At 31.5% G+C, this 19,341-nt stretch overlaps 1 protein-coding gene across 2 annotated transcripts in view; it reads right to left on the reverse strand.

The window, feature by feature from the left end:
- Positions 1-749: 749 nt before the first annotated feature.
- LOC139484958 (transcription initiation factor TFIID subunit 1-like) overlaps positions 750-19,341 on the reverse strand; it is a 49,405-nt gene continuing 30,813 nt past the window's right edge. Inside the window, exons 29-43 of one of the 2 annotated variants that reach the window (XR_011655210.1) lie at positions 18,517-18,719; positions 17,913-18,021; positions 17,475-17,573; positions 15,588-15,680; positions 15,295-15,379; positions 14,848-14,915; positions 14,096-14,215; positions 13,771-13,863; positions 11,011-11,163; positions 10,368-10,491; positions 4,895-5,013; positions 4,235-4,318; positions 2,163-2,253; positions 1,135-1,709; positions 750-1,055 (exon numbers count right to left, since the gene is read on the reverse strand). Coding sequence is in view for 1 of the 2 variants with exons in the window: in XM_071269021.1 (XP_071125122.1) it covers positions 1,405-1,709; positions 2,163-2,253; positions 4,235-4,318; positions 4,895-5,013; positions 10,368-10,491; positions 11,011-11,163; positions 13,771-13,863; positions 14,096-14,215; positions 14,848-14,915; positions 15,295-15,379; positions 15,588-15,680; positions 17,475-17,573; positions 17,913-18,021; positions 18,517-18,719 (1,746 nt within the window). In the remaining variant the exon portion in view is untranslated. Of the gene's footprint in view, positions 1,710-2,162; positions 2,254-4,234; positions 4,319-4,894; positions 5,014-10,367; positions 10,492-11,010; positions 11,164-13,770; positions 13,864-14,095; positions 14,216-14,847; positions 14,916-15,294; positions 15,380-15,587; positions 15,681-17,474; positions 17,574-17,912; positions 18,022-18,516; positions 18,720-19,341 lie in introns of both variants that reach the window. The other variant, XM_071269021.1, reaches the window with a different exon arrangement.

The raw sequence follows: 19,341 nt of genomic DNA on the forward strand, positions 1-19,341 counted from the left end.
AACCGGAGGAAGGTAGGAAACCTTTGAAACCGGGATTGTAGTACTCCCGTTTGGAGGCACACATATATGGATCTGACGCATGTCTGAAGAATACCGATAAAATCATAACGTAGAAACTGCTGTCTCGTCTGTGTATTGATTTTACTTTCCGCGTAGCGCAGATCCGCGAAGTAGTTTTTGTTCGTCTTTCAAATGAAGTTGAATTATTTGATTTATCGATCAAAATTCAGTGCATTTTTTATTCAAGCTGTATGCTATTAAAATAGAAGAGCTCAAAATTTCAAAAGCATCTTTCTATTATTAGTTTTCAAACACCAGTACTACATTATCTAGAAGTAGGACACACTTCCTAAAGTAAGTTAGGCTGTCTCTTTTCCGGTTAGGCCGATGCCTTAAGAAAGTTTATTGCTATAGCAAGCTATAGCAAACTTTCCAAAAAATTATTTGCAAAGTCTGTAACTGTATGAAAATTGAGCTGATGTAATAATACTACACAAAAGACAAAAATACATCTGTAATTTCAAATTTGAGTGTTCCAAACTCAATTAAAGTCGTATACATGTGTACCATGCATTTGCATGAGGTCAATTTCTATCTGATGCAGCACATCTGTTGATTTAAAAAAAAAAATTGTTTAAAGAAATATATCAAGGTGATGAAAATATATAACAATAGACAGAATAGCCTACATCCTACAGTGATTGGTTTTAACTTCATGTATATGCATAAATAAACAGTAAAACAAGCACTGATTTTTGTAATTTTTTATCATGATAATGAATATTTTACAATGATTTATGTTTTTAAATTAAGCAATTTACCATAATTTACATATGAGAACTAGAGACAGTTTGCTACAAAAATAAACATTGTCTGAAACTGGTGAAACAAAATATAGCACTCTATTGTTTTTCTATACATAAATGTAATTGAACACATATTTACAATCTTTCCATGAAAAATGATAATGATCTGAACCTGAAAAATTACAGCATTATTCTATACTGATAATTTCCAGCATAAAACTTCATTCATTTGCACAAATTTACTTGAATCTTGATTTTTATATCTAGTTCCTTTACACAAGTTCACAAGAAACTTGATCTTTAGTTCATATACACAAATTCACTAAACCTTTATCTTTATATCCAGTTCCTTTACGAATTCACTTAAATCTTGATTCTATTAAATGTCCTGGATTATATACAAAATCACTGACATCTTGATCTTTATACTTGCATGCAACTCAATTTTTCAAAAAATACACTGATAACAGTATTTCTCATACAACCTGGTTTATAAGAGTCACTTTGCATGTCTTTCAGTATAATAATTAATAATATCTGTATCAATGTGATATCAACATTCATTATACCATTTTCTTAAAATGAAAATTTACTAAAATCATTTCAAAAACTCATCAATATCAAATCCTTCATTATCATCTCCTCCATCAGCTTGATTTTCCTCTTCATCAGAATCTGACACCTGCAGATCTTCGTTAATGTCCCCTTGTTGTAACTGTTGTTGTGCCTCAGTAGCCAAGGCACTGTGCATGAAAAAGTCTGAGGGATCAAAACTATTCTCGTCTTCGTCCTGAATACCTGGCATAGTGAAGGCTCCTCCCTCTTGATCATAATATTGCTGTTCTGAATAGAATTGTTGATTTTCACCACTCATATCCATTTTCTCTTCACCATCACTCTCACCTAAAACAGAAATAAGAATTAAGATAAAACTTTAATGTTGCGAGTCAGCCAATCAAAAATTAATCACAGAACGGTAAGATATCAATACATGTATATTATATCATTAAATCTTTTTACAAATGTTTTATTCAAGGCAGTTGCATGAAGCTCTCTTTTCCAGTATTGAAAGGTAATACATGCAACATATTTAAAAAGTTTGACTTGGAAGGAAAGTTGTCTAATTGGAACTCATACCATATCTTCTTATATCTATATATTAGGATGGAACATATAATCAAATAATGGCAATTGATTTAGACAACAAGCTTACAGCCTGCAGTATCAATGTTCCTAACAGCATTCATAGTTATAAACATGGATATAAATGTCTAACATTTTAGTTTTGGATGTTGGTAGGTTTAAACCCTAAATTTCCCTATAAATTCTGACAAAACATATGTAATTATACTCTACCTGAGAGATTTTCATCTTCAGAGTGATCTGGAGTGATTTGTAAGTCTTTAGCTAAAGACTCATTTTCTGCACTAGAACTTTGTCTATGGTCCTGAAATATAAGGTTAAATAACTTCAAATTCTGGAATATTTGTGTACATTTATTATTGCAGTAGTTAAACAAAAGATAAAATTGTGATATTTATAGATTATCGTTGATCATCTCAACGAGATTGATTTTCTCGCTTGAGCTGGTACAGCGAAAGTGAGAAAAGCAATCGAGTTGAGATGACCAATGATAATCTGTTTATCGCTACGTGGCCTCCTTAGTTTCTAGCGATAATTTTTCCATCTCAAGCAAGAAGCATGATATGACAAGAGGCTGTCACAACGACAGCAAACCGGATTTATTTACATTTATTTGTGTCCTGGCAATATCACAAGAACCATTACTGATGAATGGTGAAAGTGAAAATCATCAATATCAAATTTGACCTCTATTTTGTCATCAGTATCAATATTTTGAAATAATAATATTTGAAAAGCTTAGATTGAATGGTAAATGCAACAACGTGAATGGAAACGCCATTTTACGATCTTTCAAGAACCATAACTCCTGAACAGTAAAAGTCAAAATCGTCATTATGGAACTTGACCTCTATTTTGTCATCAGTAACAACATATTAAAATTTCAAAAGCTTTGGTTGAATGGTTCATGAGAAAATGCGAGGACATGACGGGAAACACCATTTTTCAATCTTTCAAGAACCATAACTCCTGAACGGTAAAAGTCAAAATCATCATTATTGAACTTGACCTCCATTTTGTCATCAGTAACAGCATATTAAAATTTCGGAAGCTTTGGTAGAACAGTTCATGCATAAATGCACGGACACGACTGGAAACTCCATTTTTCAATCTTTCAAGAACCATAACTCCTGAACGGTAAAAGTAAAAACCGTCATTATTAAACTTGACCTCCATTCTGTCATCAGTAACAACATATTAAAATTTGGGAAGCTTTGGTAGAACAGTTCATGAGTAAATGCACGGACACGACTGAAAACTCCATTTTTCAATCTTTCAAGAACCATAACTCCTGAACGGTAAAAGTCAAAATCGCCATTATTGAACTTGACCTCCGTATAGTTGTCAGTAATAACATATTAAAATTTTAAAAGCTTTGGTTGAACGGTTCATGAGTTAATGCACGGACAACATTTGATTGCCGCCTTTCAAGAACCATAACTCCTGAACGGTAAAAGTCAAAATCGCCATTATTGAACTTGACCTTCGTATAGTTGTCAGTAATAACATATTAAAATTTTAAAAGCTTTGGTTGAACGGTTCATGAGTTAATGCACGGACAACATTTGATTGCCGCCCGCCCGCCCGCCCGCCCGACCGCCCGGCCGCCCGACCGCCCGGCCGCCCGCCGTACATCCCCAAATCAATAACCGACATTTTTGTCACAAAAATCCGGTTAAAAATTATCACAAAAAAAGATCAAAAGAAAAATGCACCAAATAGCGATAATAACTATTACGACAGAGGAAATTCTGCATACAGATAATGCTATCAAAATTCAGGCACATTTTAACTTTTGCTATACTTCTTTACCACAAATGTTAAAATAATAAAAATAGTGCAAAATTTTTGATTTACAGTAATTTTAACCAAGTTACCCAATGACAAGCAAGCATAATTTTAAATAATGTATTCTATAAAATTATTAAACCCTATATTTTATATGAATGAACAATTTTTTTCTGTGCATACAACAGAAAGAAAATATTCAGGAGATGAATGACAGCAATGAGCATTAATAAGATGACTATGCTATTATTTAAAAAAAAAGTAGGGGTACTCTAATACATGTATGAACTGGAGACAGAACAGCAAAAGAAGTTTATTCCTTTGATATGAAAATAAGATGTGGTATAGCTAACTATCCACTAAACAACAAAGGTTCAGATATTTTCATTTTTTTGGGGTCAAATTGATGACTTGTTTTCTATCATCACCTGTCTAAGTTTTAATGTGTAAAACATAGATATTTATGATACTAATATTACTATAGCCATGGCACTCACTTCTGACATGTAACTTCTACTTCTATGACTTGATTCCATTTCATCTCCTTCTACATCAACAAACTCTGAGTCGTATTCTTCATGCTGAAATTAAACACACAAATATTCTAGATACCATTAAGCACAAATAAGAAAGTAGAAATGATCAAAACATTATACCAATATAAATGCAGATTTGAATTGCAACCTTTAGTGTGAAAGCACCTTTATATTGACATTATAATTTGTATTGTTTGTTGGGAAAATATGTGACTTAGATTGATTGATTGATTGATTGATTTCTGTTTATCATCCAGTGGCCAAAATTTCATGCAAAATGGATGTAATGAGATGATTGGTTAAAATTTCGACTGCCACTGGATCAGTAGATTTAGTTGGATTGGACAGTTAATTTGTCTTGCAATTAGCCACCTACAGACCCCTAATAGGGTTGTTGTAAGGGTTATTTTACATGTAGAGGGCTTAGAACTCTCCCTCTTTCTATGAGGTATTACATTTAATGTCCTTATTTTGACTGGGTGTGCCTGTGTATTTCTATGTTCCACACAGCCAAATAAATGCATTCGTTAAAATTGCTTTTAGTGCCAGGTGGGTGAAGAGATAGCAAAAGCAAGGTATGCTAAAACTACGTGCCCACACTATCAAGTAACCATATCTTACATGTGGACCTGTGGTATTGCCCTCACTGAGTGACCATCTCTTCATATATTCTGCTTCTGACATGTCCTCTGCTATTGTTATATTCTCTCTAATACTGTTATCATCTATACTCTCATTATCTGAAAAAGTTTAGATATTTCAAAAAATGTTCATCACAGAAATATTAGATTGTATTTGACAATCTTTACCAATGATAAATCCTATAATGACATAAAACAGCATGCTAGAAGTGTTTGCCATGCTTTATGATATGAAAATCATTTTACATATTTTGGCCACAAGCATCACTGAAGAGACATTATTTGTCGAAATGCACATCTGGTGCAGAAAAATTGGTACTGTTAATGTTATTACTACCACTGGGTCGATGCCTCTGCTGGTGGACTGTTAGTCCCAGAGGGTATCACTAGCCCAGTAGCCAGTACTCCGGTACTGGCATGAAAATACGGATTTTTTGTGTTATTAAATTTGCTGTTACAAAATGATAACCAGGTGCTCCGCAGGGCACAGCTTTATACGACCGCAGAGGTCGAACCCTGAACAGTTGGGGCAAGTATAGACAAAACAATCAAGCGTGATACAGCTCTGAATTTGGATTGTGATCAAATATTTGACATTACATGGGTTTTTTTTTACACAAAACAAATGTCAAGATTTTACAAATCAATTAAAGATTTCTTCTTCAAACTTTTTAAATCTAAAATTAAATAGTTGACACAGCATAGGTTTCTGACACAGAATGAATGTGGTCTAATGAACTTAAAAGTTTTTTTTTGCCTTTGAGCAATTCACTATGCTGTTGAATATTAATCCTCTCAAAAAAATGTTTGAAGACATTTTCTTTTTATTTATGAAATCTGAAATGTGAAAAATTTAAACCCCCCCCCCCCTTTTTTTCACATCCCCGTTTCCCTTTTTCCAAAACTGATATCAATTCAAATTTCTAATGGAGTTTGCAACAATAACTACTCTTTTAAATACATCATAAAATATTAAAATGTAAAATAAAGTGCTTGTTATCACTGAATGGTAAAGATTGGTTGGTAGTAAAAGTGAATATACATTGTTTATTGTATAAAACAATAAAAACCAGGTGCTCCACAGGGCGCAGCTTTATACGACCGCAGAGGTCGAACCCTGAACAGTTGGGGCAAGTATGGACAAAACATTCAAGCATGATACAGCTCTGAATTTGGATTGTGATCAAATTTTTGACATTACATGGTTTTTTTTTACACAAAACAAATGCCAAGATTTTACAAATCAATTAAAGATTTCTTCTTCAAACTTTTTAAATCTAAAATTAAATAGTTGACACAGCATAGGTTTCTGACACAGAATGAATGTGGTCTAATGAACTTAAAAGGTTTTTTTTGCCTTTGAGCAAATCACTATGCTGTTGAATATTAATCCTCTCAAAAAAATGTTTGAAGAAATTTTCTTTTTATTTATGAAATCTGAAATGAGAAAAATTTACCCCCCCCCCCTTTTTTTTTCACATCCCCGTTTCCCTTTTTCAAAACTGATATCAATTCAAATTTCTAATGGAGTTTGCAACAATAACTACTCATTTAAATACATCATAAAATATTAAGATGTAAAAAAACTGCTTGTTATCACTGAATGGTAAAGATTATTTAAATTTATCAGTTGGTAGTAAAAAGTGTATATACATTGTATATTGTATATAACAAAGATTTAAGTTGATTCTGGACAAAGAAAGATAACTCCAATTAAAAAAAATTCTTGCTATTGCACAAATAGGATATTTCTTGCTTACTATTCTGGACAAAGAAAGATAACTCTAATTAAAAAAAAATTTGCTATTTCACAATATTGTGCAATTAGATATTTCTTGCCATTGTACAATACTGTGCAATTGAAAAGACTTGCTATTGCACAATACTTAATATAATAATTTTAGATCCTGATTTGGACCAACTTGAAAACTGGGCCCATAATCAAAAATCTAAGTACATGTTTAGATTCAGCATATCAAAGAGGCCCAAGAATTCAATTTTTGTTAAAATCAAACTTAGTTTAATTTTGGACCCTTTGGACTTTAATGTAGAATTTGAAATTTGAAAACAGGACCAAAAATGAAGAATCTACATACACAGTTAGATTTGGCATATCAAAGAACCCCAAGGATTCAATTTTTGATGAAATCAAACAAAGTTTAATTTTGGACCCTTTGGACCTTAATGTAGACCAATTTGAAAACTGGACCAAAAAAACTTCAATAATCAAGAATCTAAGTACATTTTTAGATTCAACATATCAAAGAACCCAACCGATTCATTTTTTGTCAAAATCAAACTAAGTTTAATTTTGGACCCTTTGGACCTTAATGTAGACCAATTTGAAAACGGGACCAAAAGTTGAGAATCTACATATACAGTTAGATTCGGCATATCAAAGAACCCCAATTATTCAATTTTGATGAAATCAAACAAAGTTTAATTTTGGACCCTTTGGGCCCCTTTTTCCTAAACTGTTGGGACCAAAACTCCCAAAATCAATACCAACCTTCCTTTTATGGTCATAAGCCTTGTGTTTAAATTTCATAGATTTGTATTTACTTATACTAACATTATAGTGCGAAAACCAAGAAAAATGCTTATTTGGGTCCCTTTTTGGCCCCTAATTCCTAATCTGTTGGGTCCTAAACTCCCAAAATAAATACCAACCTTCCTTTTGTGGTCATAAACATTGTGTTTAAATTTCATAGATTTCCATTTACTTAACCTAAGGTTATTGTGCAAAAACCAAGAAAAATGCTTATTTGGGCCCTTTATTGGCCCCTTATTCCTAAACTATTGAAACCAAAACTCCCAAAATCAATCCCAATCTTTCTTTTGTGGTCATAAACCTTGTGTCAAAATTTCATAGATTTCTATTAACTTAAACTAAAGTTATGGTGCGAAAACCAAGAAAATGCTTATTTGGGCCCTTTTTGGCCCCTTATTCCTAAAATGTTGGGACCAAAACTCCCAAAATCAATACCAACCTTCCTTTTATGGTCATAAACCTTGTGTTAAAATTTCATAGATTTCTATTCACTTTTACTAAAGTTAGAGTGCGAAAACTAAAAGTATTCGGACGCCGGACGACGACGACGCAGACGCCAACGTGATAGCAATATACGACGAAAAATTTTTCAAAATTTGCGGTCGTATAAAAACTTCATCAGCAACATTTTATATTGGCAAATTTCCAATGAAGATATTTACATAAAGTTATTGGCAAATAAAAATAGAAAATGACATCATAGTCATGTCTGGCAAATGTCCAACATACATTATCTAAAAACATTTTAGATAAGATAAGGAAAAAAAGCTTCATCAGCAACATTTTATATTGGCAAATTTCCAATGAAGTTATTTACATAAAGTTATTGGCAAATAAAAATAGAAAATGACATCAAAGTCATGTCTGGCAAATTTCCAACATATATTATCAACTACTATTCTATACAAAGAAAGATAACTCCAATTGAAAATTAATTGCTATTGCACAATATTGTGCAATTAGATATTTCTTGCTATTGTGCAATACTGTGCAATTGAAAATTAATTGCTATTGCACAATACTTGATATGGAATCCTGATTTGGACCAACTTGAAAACTGGGCCCATAATCAAAAATCAAAGTACATATTTAGATAAAGCATATCAAATAAGCCCAAGAATTTAATCTTTGTTAAAATCAAACTTAGTTTAATTTTAGACCCTTTGGACCTTAATGTAGACCAATTTGAAAACTGGACCAAAAATTAAGAATCTACATACACAGTTAGATTTGGCATATGAAAGAACCCATTTATTCAATTTTTGATGAAATCAAACAAAGTTTAATTTTGGACCCCCATTTGGACCAACTTGAAAACTAGGTCAATAATTAAAAATCTAAGTACATTTTTAAATTCAGCATACTCAAAGAACCCCAAGGATTCAATTTTTGTTAAAATCAAACTAGTTTAATTTTGGACCCTTTGGACCTTAATGTAGACCAATTTGAAAACGGGACCAAAAATTAAGAATCTACATACATAGTTAGATTCGGCATATCAAAGAACCCCAATTATTCAATTTTTTATGAAATCACACAAAGTTCAATTTTGGACCCTTTGGGCCCCTAATTCCTAAACTGTTACGACCAAAACTCCCAAAATCAAACCCAACCTTCCTTTTATGGTCATAAACCTTGTGTTTAAATTTCATAGATTTCTATTTACTTATACTAAAGTTATTGTGCGAAAACCAAAAATAATGCTTATTTGGGCCCCTTTTTGGCCACTAATTCAAAAACTGTTGTGACCTCAACTCCAAAAATCAATCCCAACCTTCCTTTTGTGGTCATAAACCTTGTGTTAAAATTTCATTAATTTCAATTTACTTATACTAAAGTTATTGTGCGAAAACCAAAAATAATGCTTATTTGGGCCCTTTTTTGGCCCTTAATTCCTAAACTGTTGGAATCAAAACTCCCAAAATCAATCCCAACCTTCCTTTTGTGGTCATAAACCATGTGTCAAAATTTCATAGATTTCTATTCACTTAAACTAAAGTTATAGTGCGAAAACCAAGAAAATGCTTATTTGGGCCCTTTTTGGCCCCTAATTCCTAAAATGTTGGGACCAAAACTCCCAAAATCAATCCAAACAATCCGTTTGTGGTCATAAACCTTGTGTTAAAATTTCATTGATTTCTATTCACTTTTACTAAAGTTAGAGTGCGAGAACTAAAAGTATTCGGACGACGACGACGACGACGACGACGACGACGACGACGACGACGCCAACGTGATAGCAATATACGACCAAAAAATTAAAATTTTTGCGGTCGTATAAAAATTCTTATAAATTAAGGAATGTAACTCCCTCATGCAAAGCTCTGATTCCTTTCACAGATTTGGCTATACTTTTTGGAACTTCTGGATTATAGCTCTACATCTTTTATATAAGCTTTGGATTTTACATATTTTGGCCACAAACATCACTGAAGAGACATTATTTGTCGAAATTTGCATCTAGTGCAGAAAAATTGGTACTGTTAATGTTATTAATTGTAGCTGTTTACTGGAATTAGTTCCCCATTGTTTGGCTATTCAGGAACTTCATCTTGATGTATGTATATTCCTGACATTATTTTCTTATTGATTAATTTTCATAATAGCTATTGCTAATGTAAATTTATGTTCTGCGAACGTTTAAAATACAGGGTTTTATTTGCATCTGGCAAAAAGGATGAAAAGAGTTTTTACTGATTTTGAAAAGCAACACAATTTAAGTTATCTTAGCATTTGAACTTCTCATTTTATCACTTCTGACAAGGGATTGAACTAAATGTAAACATGTGTTTTACAAAACACATTATTGATTATTCCCAAACTTAAAATTAAGCTTAGTTTGCAGATATGGCTTTTGAAAAGTTAACAGTCACTGATCCTCTACATTTCCTATAATACCTACCCATCAAGCTATCCTCCTGGTTTACTGAGGTACCAGTCATGATACTATCAATGTCTGCAGCATCATAAGCAGCCTCCTGGGCAGCCTGTATATCTCCCTCCATCTGAGACAAACTTTCATCATTCTAAAATTGAACAAATTAATCATGTAAAAACCTTGTTTTTCTGAAAAAATATGTTATTCTTGCAATGAAAAATTATTCAAACTGTGCACTTTGTAACAAGTTGGCATTTTTGTTTAACTTATGAATACAAGCCTACATAAATATTTTGAAACACATTGATATTGTGTATATGATTCAATACCCCCCTGTTTATAAATCAGATGAATCTGTTATATTATTTTTAAAATGTAGCTTATTATCTTTTAGCTACTTTAGACATAGTTACATTCTTTTTATACTTAAGCTTGCTGAAGAAAACATCTTTTCATAGACATCTGATGTAGGGATAGCTGTTCTGGTTACAGAAATAGGAATAACTGTATTGTACTTTAAGCTTGGCCCATGTAAGTTTAGTTTAACTAGTGATGCATAGTGTTGCCCGGTACTTGCGACAGTAAAACCAAAGTTTATTATTATGACCAATAAAACTTACAAATGGATTGCATTGTCTGTTTACTATTGTACACAACTATTACTTACATCTGATAGTGCCTTTTTACAGACATCTAGCAAAGTATGAGCTGTTTTGGTTATTGCACTGTCTACCCCATTGTACTGTTTACTGTTCTGTACAATTAATTCCACATCGTCTATAAAGGTGTCTCGTGAATGGTACTTATTACCCTGAACTTTCTATAATAATAAAATAAAACATGTCAAGTGTTCACACAGCATAACATTTATTCCTTTTTTTTCTTCTTTTTAGCTTGTAATCTATTGGAAGTAACTTTATACACTTATAAATTTTTACTTGCTTGCCACAGTACATCTAATAAAGAAATAAATGAAACCTTTTTTTAAATTAAAAATAAAAAAAGTCACAATTAAAAGTAAATGATTTTGATAGCTGAAGTAAAGGAGTAGGTACCGATTTTGGCCTCAAATTTCAGGTTCATCTGACGAAAGATTTTGACCTCTTTTTAAACACTTAAGTGTCTATTTCATTTGATTCAGTTAGTTTTTGTGAAAGATTTTAACTGATTTAGTCATTAAAAACGATCCGATTCAAGCTCAAAATGAAAAATCAACCAAATTTGTTAAAAAATGTCACTTTTCAGATGGTTTTTGTCAAAAATGAAAGTGGCCGCATCCGTGTTCATCCTAAACCTTTATATATGTTATGTATTATCATAAAATACAACTCTCATTCCAATATTAAGGATGAACACGAATGCGGCCACTTTCGTTTTAAGCGAAAAACGTCTAAAATTTAACTAAAATGATAGAATTGTGAAGATTTCAGTAATTTAGAATGACTTAGTGGTGCTAGTACTCGATATATGTGCATTGTATTGTCAAAACAGGCTATATTTATGTAGTAGAAGCATTCTACTGTCCAATAAATAACTAAAAGTTTACATTTTAACCATTTGGTAAAACTGCTATATTTTGGGGCCAAAAAGGGGTCTTACCGGACCTTCTCCTTTATATACAAGGTAGACAATAATTGCAGTAATAAATCTTATAACAAATCTTGAAAGAAGCATGCTTTTATTAGGTTTCTAGTGAAGAGTTGTCTCAATGACAATCATACCATATCTTCTTATTTTTATATGTACCAGATGTTGAAGATATACACTAATACATGCAGGCAATGAATTCTGATTTTACATCTACTCAGTACAATATTAGTTATTTAAATGTCATTCTAATATGACATTCCTTTTTTGCTTTGGAAACATAGCAATGTTTTTAATCCTATAGAACATGGGCTACAAGTGATTGACATCACAATTGAAATTGCAACATCAGTTGTTTTTTTGCGGAATGCTAAAAGTAACAAGATCAAGGACTATAACTCTGAACAAAATTATCAGACTGAAACAAAAATTTGAACTTGATCTGTAACTTGTCATGACAAAACTATATAACAATTATTAATCAATATCTTCAAGCATGATGTAAAAAAGTGTGGAAAACACTCCAACATTAGATATGATGTAATACAATTTATATCTATTTTCAAATTATAATCAAATATAATTAATAGTTCCAAATATTTTTTTCTTTCATTTGTCACAAACTAATATAGATTTGTAACTTATCTATAAACTGTCAACAATGTTTATCTACACAATGTAATGTAATGAAATATATACATTAATAAAAATAGATTATTATCTAATTACCTGGTAAAGGATTTCACTTCATATTTTTTTTATATATTATATATAGCATTCAGAAAATTAGTTTATACAAAATAACAAACAAACCTGCCAAAATAATTCTTCACACAATTTACCAAAGAATGTCTTTGTCTTTTAAAAATTGAGTTATCTCTCTTTGTACAGAAATATGGTTTAACATAGTACTCGAACATTAGATATGGTCCAGAGTTATGGTCCATAACTCTGGACTAAATCATCAGACCGGAACAAAATTCAAACTACAGACGGACGGAGTGCAAACCTAAAGTCCCCTTCGATTTCGTTGGTAGGGGACAAATAAAATTGAGAATGGAAATGGGAGACAACAACCCACCCAAAGAGCAGAAAACAGCAGAAGGCCACCAATGGGTCTTCAACACAGAGAGGAAATCCCACAACCTAAGATGTGCTTCAGCTGGCCCATAAACAATAATGTGTACTAGTTCAGTGATAATGGATGTCATACTAAACTCCAATAAGTTCACATGTATCTGTTCACTTTCATCATGATAGAGAAGATTATCTAACGTTTCAGCCTCATCAAATACATTGTAAGTCAGCTTCAAAGTACAAAAGTTCTAAATTGTCATATTAGAGTCGAAATAATAATAAACCCATGTTAAAATGAGCATAGAGCATGGCATTAAAGAATTTTTCTTAAATAATGTGCTGTATAATGTTTCAATATAGGTAAATTCATGTAGTCCAATCTTATACAAACTTTAGCAAACTTGTTAGACATGACTCCCTATAGCTACATGCCCTAAATAGATTCTGATAAGGACTGATGAAAATCAATGGCATCTTAAAAATGAACTTTTAAAATTGAGAAAAATGTGCGACAAGGTCTAGTAAACCTACATATATTTGTGTGCCACAAGGTCTAGTAAACCTACATATATTTGTGTGCCACAAGGTCTAGTAAACCTACATATATTTGTGTGCCACAAGGTCTAGTAAACCTACATATATTTGTGTGCCACAAGGTCTAGTAAACCTACATATATTTGTGTGCCACAAGGTCTAGTAAACCTAAAAATGTGCCACAAGGTCTAGTAAACCTACATATATTTGAATAGTTTGACATACTTACTTTCATCAGTGTCTGTATATCCATTGGTTGTTTAATCACCTCATAGTAATCCTTGATAAACTTCTTATTCACAGGAGTATGGAATGGCCAAGACTGCAAGAAAAAAATAATATCATTAGCATCTAAAATTTGTGAGGAAACGGTTATAGAATGGCTGAGATAGCGAAAAAATACACTTTTTATTAGATTTGTCAAATGACATGGTAAGAATATTTTTGAAGTGGAAAACTTGAATTTCCATAAATTCAAAATAATATAATTTATAAGAAGTACAATGTATAACATTTAAGACAAGGACAATAAAGGACAAATAAAATATACTTACATTTTCTACAGCTTTCATCTGGGCTACAACACTCTCCAAGATAAATGAGAATGCCACTTGATCATTATCATCTAACAAAGGATTTATGGCTTTCTCCAGTCTCATCAACTTATCTTCTTTCTGCAATGAAAACATTCATAAAGACAATTAAATATAGCTTATATAGTTCAGTGTTCTTTAACAATGTTTAAAATACCAAGGCCTTAGGAGTGGTGCTATATTTTTACTACGGTGTTATCTGAAAGATTCAATATACAATGCATTGTAAATGCTGTCCTAAATATTTGCTAATTCTGCTAAAAACTGCTAATTCAAGTGCCCAATGTTTCTATTTTAAAATACCAAATAGAACACTGTTATAACTAAGGTATTGCCTTGTCTTATAGTTTATCTGTGATATCATTTTTTAATGTTGTAGAAAAAATGGATTTTTTAATTTAGTAATCTCTTGCTCAATTCAATGTTCAACATGCTTACTTTAGAGTTATTATTGATTTTTTTAAAGCTAAATAGATATCGGAAGATGCTGTGTGAGTGCCACTGAGACAACTCTCCATCCATATAACAATTTAAAAAAAGTCCAAAAGACCAAATGGAAATATTTGACCATCTGAGGTTCTACTCACCCTTGGTTGTTTGTGACATCATAAATTTTGAAAGCATGAAAAACAATATGAGATTTGTGTATAAAAGATGTATATGGATATAAATCTTATCTACAGATTTGTAAAGCAAATATTAAAAAAACTTACCTCAGCAAATCTTTTGAGACATAAATCTAGAATACATTGGGCAGTCAGTGTCAAGGCACTCTTAGGACCTGAAAATTACAAGGTAAATTAACATACTGCTGAATCGCATCAAACAAAATATCTCACATGACTCTAGCTAGTAGATCTGAACTAAAGTCACCTCAATTCTAGCGTTCTCTTTAACTATTTTCAACTAGCAAAATGGTTATAACATAAATGGTACTGTACTCTCAGAAATTATTGTGAAGGCTTTTATTAATGCAAATAATGCGACTTGGCAATTATAAGAATTTACATTTTGATATCTGATAAATATATCAGTATGCAGATTTTCCTTAAATCCCAGTAATTAATCTGGTATTTTTGTCCATTTTTAAAAATGGTAATGATAAATACACACAATAATTTCTACATTTTCTCATTTGTAGAATTGAATAAGTAGCATACCATTATAAAGTCTACAGTTCTCAACAATTTGATTGACATCCACCAAAAACTGCTCTCTTGAATGGTACTTTCTACTTCTAAGGTTCTGAAAATAAGAATGTGGTAAATAAACAAAACGTTTTCTTTTTTGTTAAATATATTTGTGGACATTACAAACAATAAAGAACATAATATGATATGAATTGATTAATTTAGTAAAATAACAAAATTTATTTCATTCAGACAAACTTTCCTTTAATATAACCTCCACCCTCTATGATAGATATAATCTGGACTATGAAGGATAATCTTACGTCTCTAATAGTCTGCATGTCCATCGGAATTTTAACAAACTTGTAATAATCTGGAACTTCCTTAGTGCTGACTGGAAACAGGAAAGGTTGGGTCTGAAATAGACAAGTGAAACTGTGAGCTATACTGATCACTGATGATACCAATGCCACAAGTGGATAATTTCAATAGTGTAAAAATATGATAGTGTTCGGTAAACAGGAAGTTATTGAGTGGTGAATTTAAAAAGCATCACATGGTATAGCTGACTTATATAATCCTGAACCCAAATATCAGAAATCCTTGTATTGTAGTCCTTAGAAAAATGTGTCAAATATTTTCAACTTGGCTATCATGTGTAAAATGTTTCTCAACTAACAAATATACGCCTTTTCACCATCGTATGTGACGTCATTTTCACAATTTACTGCGTTGAGGCCTGGACTTAGTCAGGTGTGTCTATTCTGTGTTGGTCTTTGCATTATGTATTCGTGTTTGTTTTCTGTAATGAGTTAATACTTCAGTTTCATTATGTATATCTGTTATATTCATTTGATAAAATTTACTGTTTGCAATAGCATTAATTGTTCTAAATAATAAGGATGTTCTTATCCCAAGCATAAAAACATAGCCGTATTTGACACAGCCTTTTTCAACTTTTGATCTTCAGTGCCGTACAACTTTGTACTTTTTTCGCTTTCGATCTTTTATATCTGGTCGTCACTGGTGAGTCTTGTGTGGACGAGGCGCGTTTTTGACGTATTGAATTTTAAACCTGATGCTTTTTGTTATTCATTAATCATGTGTTTCTTTGTCTAATACGTTCTCCTATTTATTTGTATTGTAGTCCTGTAATATTATGTTGTCATTTCAATGTTATATTTAACATTGCCATTAAAGTGCGAGGTTTGGCATGCCACAAAACCAGGTTCAACCCACCATCTTTTCCTTTAAAAATGTCCTGTACCAAGTTAGGAATATGGTCATTGTTATATTATTGTTCGTTTCTGTGTGTGTTACATTTTAACGTTGCGTCGTTTGTTTTCTCTTATTTTTGAGTGTAATTTCACATTGCGATAAGACGTGTCACAGTACTTGTCTATCCCAAATTCATGTATTTGGTTTTGATGTTATATTTGTTATTCTCGTGGGATTTTGTCTGATGCTTGGTCCGTTTCTGTGTGTGTTACATTTTAGTGTTGTGTTGTTGTTCTCCTCTTATATTTAATGCGTTTCCCTCGGTTTTAGTTTGTTACCCCGATTTTGTTTTTTGTCCATGGATTTATGAGTTTTGAACAGCAGTATACTACTGTTGCCTTTAAATATACAGATTTCAATAAAATATGATTAATTAAATTATTTTTTTTTAAAAATGATACAAGTACTCGGTAATCAGGAAGTTGTTGAGTGATGAATCTGAAAAGGTATCACACTGTATAGGCGACTTATATCAATCCTGAATCCAAATCTTAGAAATCCTTGTATTGTAGTTCCTAAGAAAAATGTGATGAAAAATATCCATAGGACGGATCATGATGGACCGACAGACAGATGGATGGAAGGACTAACTAGCATTAACAATATCAAATCTTTCAATAGAATAGCTCTGTTGATTGTCCCTAACAATTACTTTTCTTTAATAAATAGAGCATTTAAGAAACGATTGCCTAAAACACATTTCTTTTCTGTGTGTTAATGTAGATTATTAATATGAAAGTTCAATATCTACACCAACTCCACAAACATTTTGTAAATAGGTTAAAAGAAAAAGAATCCACAAGCTATACTATATCTAATATTGAATATCATATCTTCAACTTTTTATATGTAATCTTCTATTATGTGTGATTTAACTGAGATAGATTAAAGATAAAATAAGGATACAAGTAAACTATCTACTCTGTCCTTACATTAGGCATTTCTCTCATCTCATTTAGAATATGTTCATAGATCGTTGACATGGTGATGACAGGGTCAGTTCTTCTTCTGTTGGATGTCTGTTTAGGTCTCTAGTAAAATAATGAATATTCAATAAGTTTGAAATTCTAATGTCACTTAGTTTAGTTAAATTGAAAAAAAAAGATTAATTCCATTTATTTCAGAGACATTGGTTATTTTGATCATTACCATTCTACTAGTGTACTATAACACAGAAGGAACTAAATTTATATTCTATTTCACATATATTGTCATAAATGTACATATCAAATGTTTTATTTACACTCATGACATTTAAGAAGCATATTTCTTATAACCAAATTTCACTTTATCTACATGCATTTGATTTTCTCAAAAAGTTTGCAAATTTTTTAGTATATATATATAAATATATATAAGAGATGAAATACCTTGAGATAATCATTCTGTATAATTGTACTTAATCGTTTCTTCTTATCAGACTTGGCAACTTGTTTGGGGAACTTCAACACTAAAGCTTTTCTCTTCACTTCCTCAGCACTAAAGACAAGAGATAAGCATAATTATTCAATTCATAATCTTTATCAATTCAAATTTAAATCAAAAGCACATAGAATTTATATGTAAACAGAGAAATACTTAATAATTATTCATCTTTGTAAATTCTAATTGTTTGGAAGACTTTTTATTATTTTTTATTAATAAACTAACAGTATGCAACATTACATTAAAAAGTAGTTCTGGATTCTTTTCTTCTTGCATTATCTTACAACTTCACATTAGGCCATTACATCAGACCTCGTTATTTTCATATAGCTATTAAATCTTTTGGCCTAATTTTTGTTTTTGAACTTCTGAATTGAAATACAAATTATATTTACTTAACATTTGCTCACATCAAAATTAAAGGTTTAGTATTGTGTGAACATGTACAATTTTGCTGTCTGTATAATACTCAGATAAATTGAAAGATTCTATCGAAAAAAAATCTGTAAAAAGGCACACAAATTTAATATCTCTTTGGCTTAGACTTACTGTTGTATGAGATTCTTAGACAATTTGAGCTTAGTCCCCTCTACTTTAATGAGATCATCCTCAGGTAAGATCTGTTGTTCCTCCTCAATCTGCTCATCTGTCATGGCTACCTGAACAGGTGGTAGATTACCACTCTTACTGTACAAAGGACATTCCTTATTAGTCCTCATGTGGCCAACTTGGCCACAAGCTCCACATTTTAACTGAAAAAAAGATTATTTGGTCATTTATTAAATGTACATATAATCATTCATACACTTTATTCAGCAAACCAGCAGCATTCGTTTCATCTTAATACAGTTTAAAATTAAATTTTTACCCCACTTGTCCCTTTGGACAACTGTCAAAAACAATTCCCTTGTCTGAAGAGTAAAGTCAATTATTGATTACTTACTTATCCTCTTCATCCCAAGTGGGACATAAGGCCACACAAATATTGATTGCCTAACAAATACCTTATTAGTATTAAACACATACTCTATGTAAAGCTTCTCCATGACATCTTTCAAGTTTTACAACATATATGTTTTACATCCCTTTCTCCATACTTCCATGACCTGTAGAATGTGACTACCATACACAATATTAACTACTTAATGGTTACTAAATAAGTATATGTTGTCACTGACACTCATAGACAGAGTTCATGAGATAATCAGTTTAATTTGAAAAAAAACAACATTTTAATTGCCCAATCAGAAAAGTTGCAATGCAGATTTTGGTTGATCTTATGTACCATTCACTTGGACAATCAGACAAGTATTATTGTCAAACCCTTTACTTTAACCATGGAATTCACATTCTTTCATTTCTTTATAGGAGCAA

This window comes from Mytilus edulis, chromosome 8, assembly GCF_963676685.1.
Source record: "Mytilus edulis chromosome 8, xbMytEdul2.2, whole genome shotgun sequence".
Classification (NCBI taxonomy): Eukaryota; Metazoa; Mollusca; class Bivalvia; order Mytilida; family Mytilidae; genus Mytilus; species Mytilus edulis.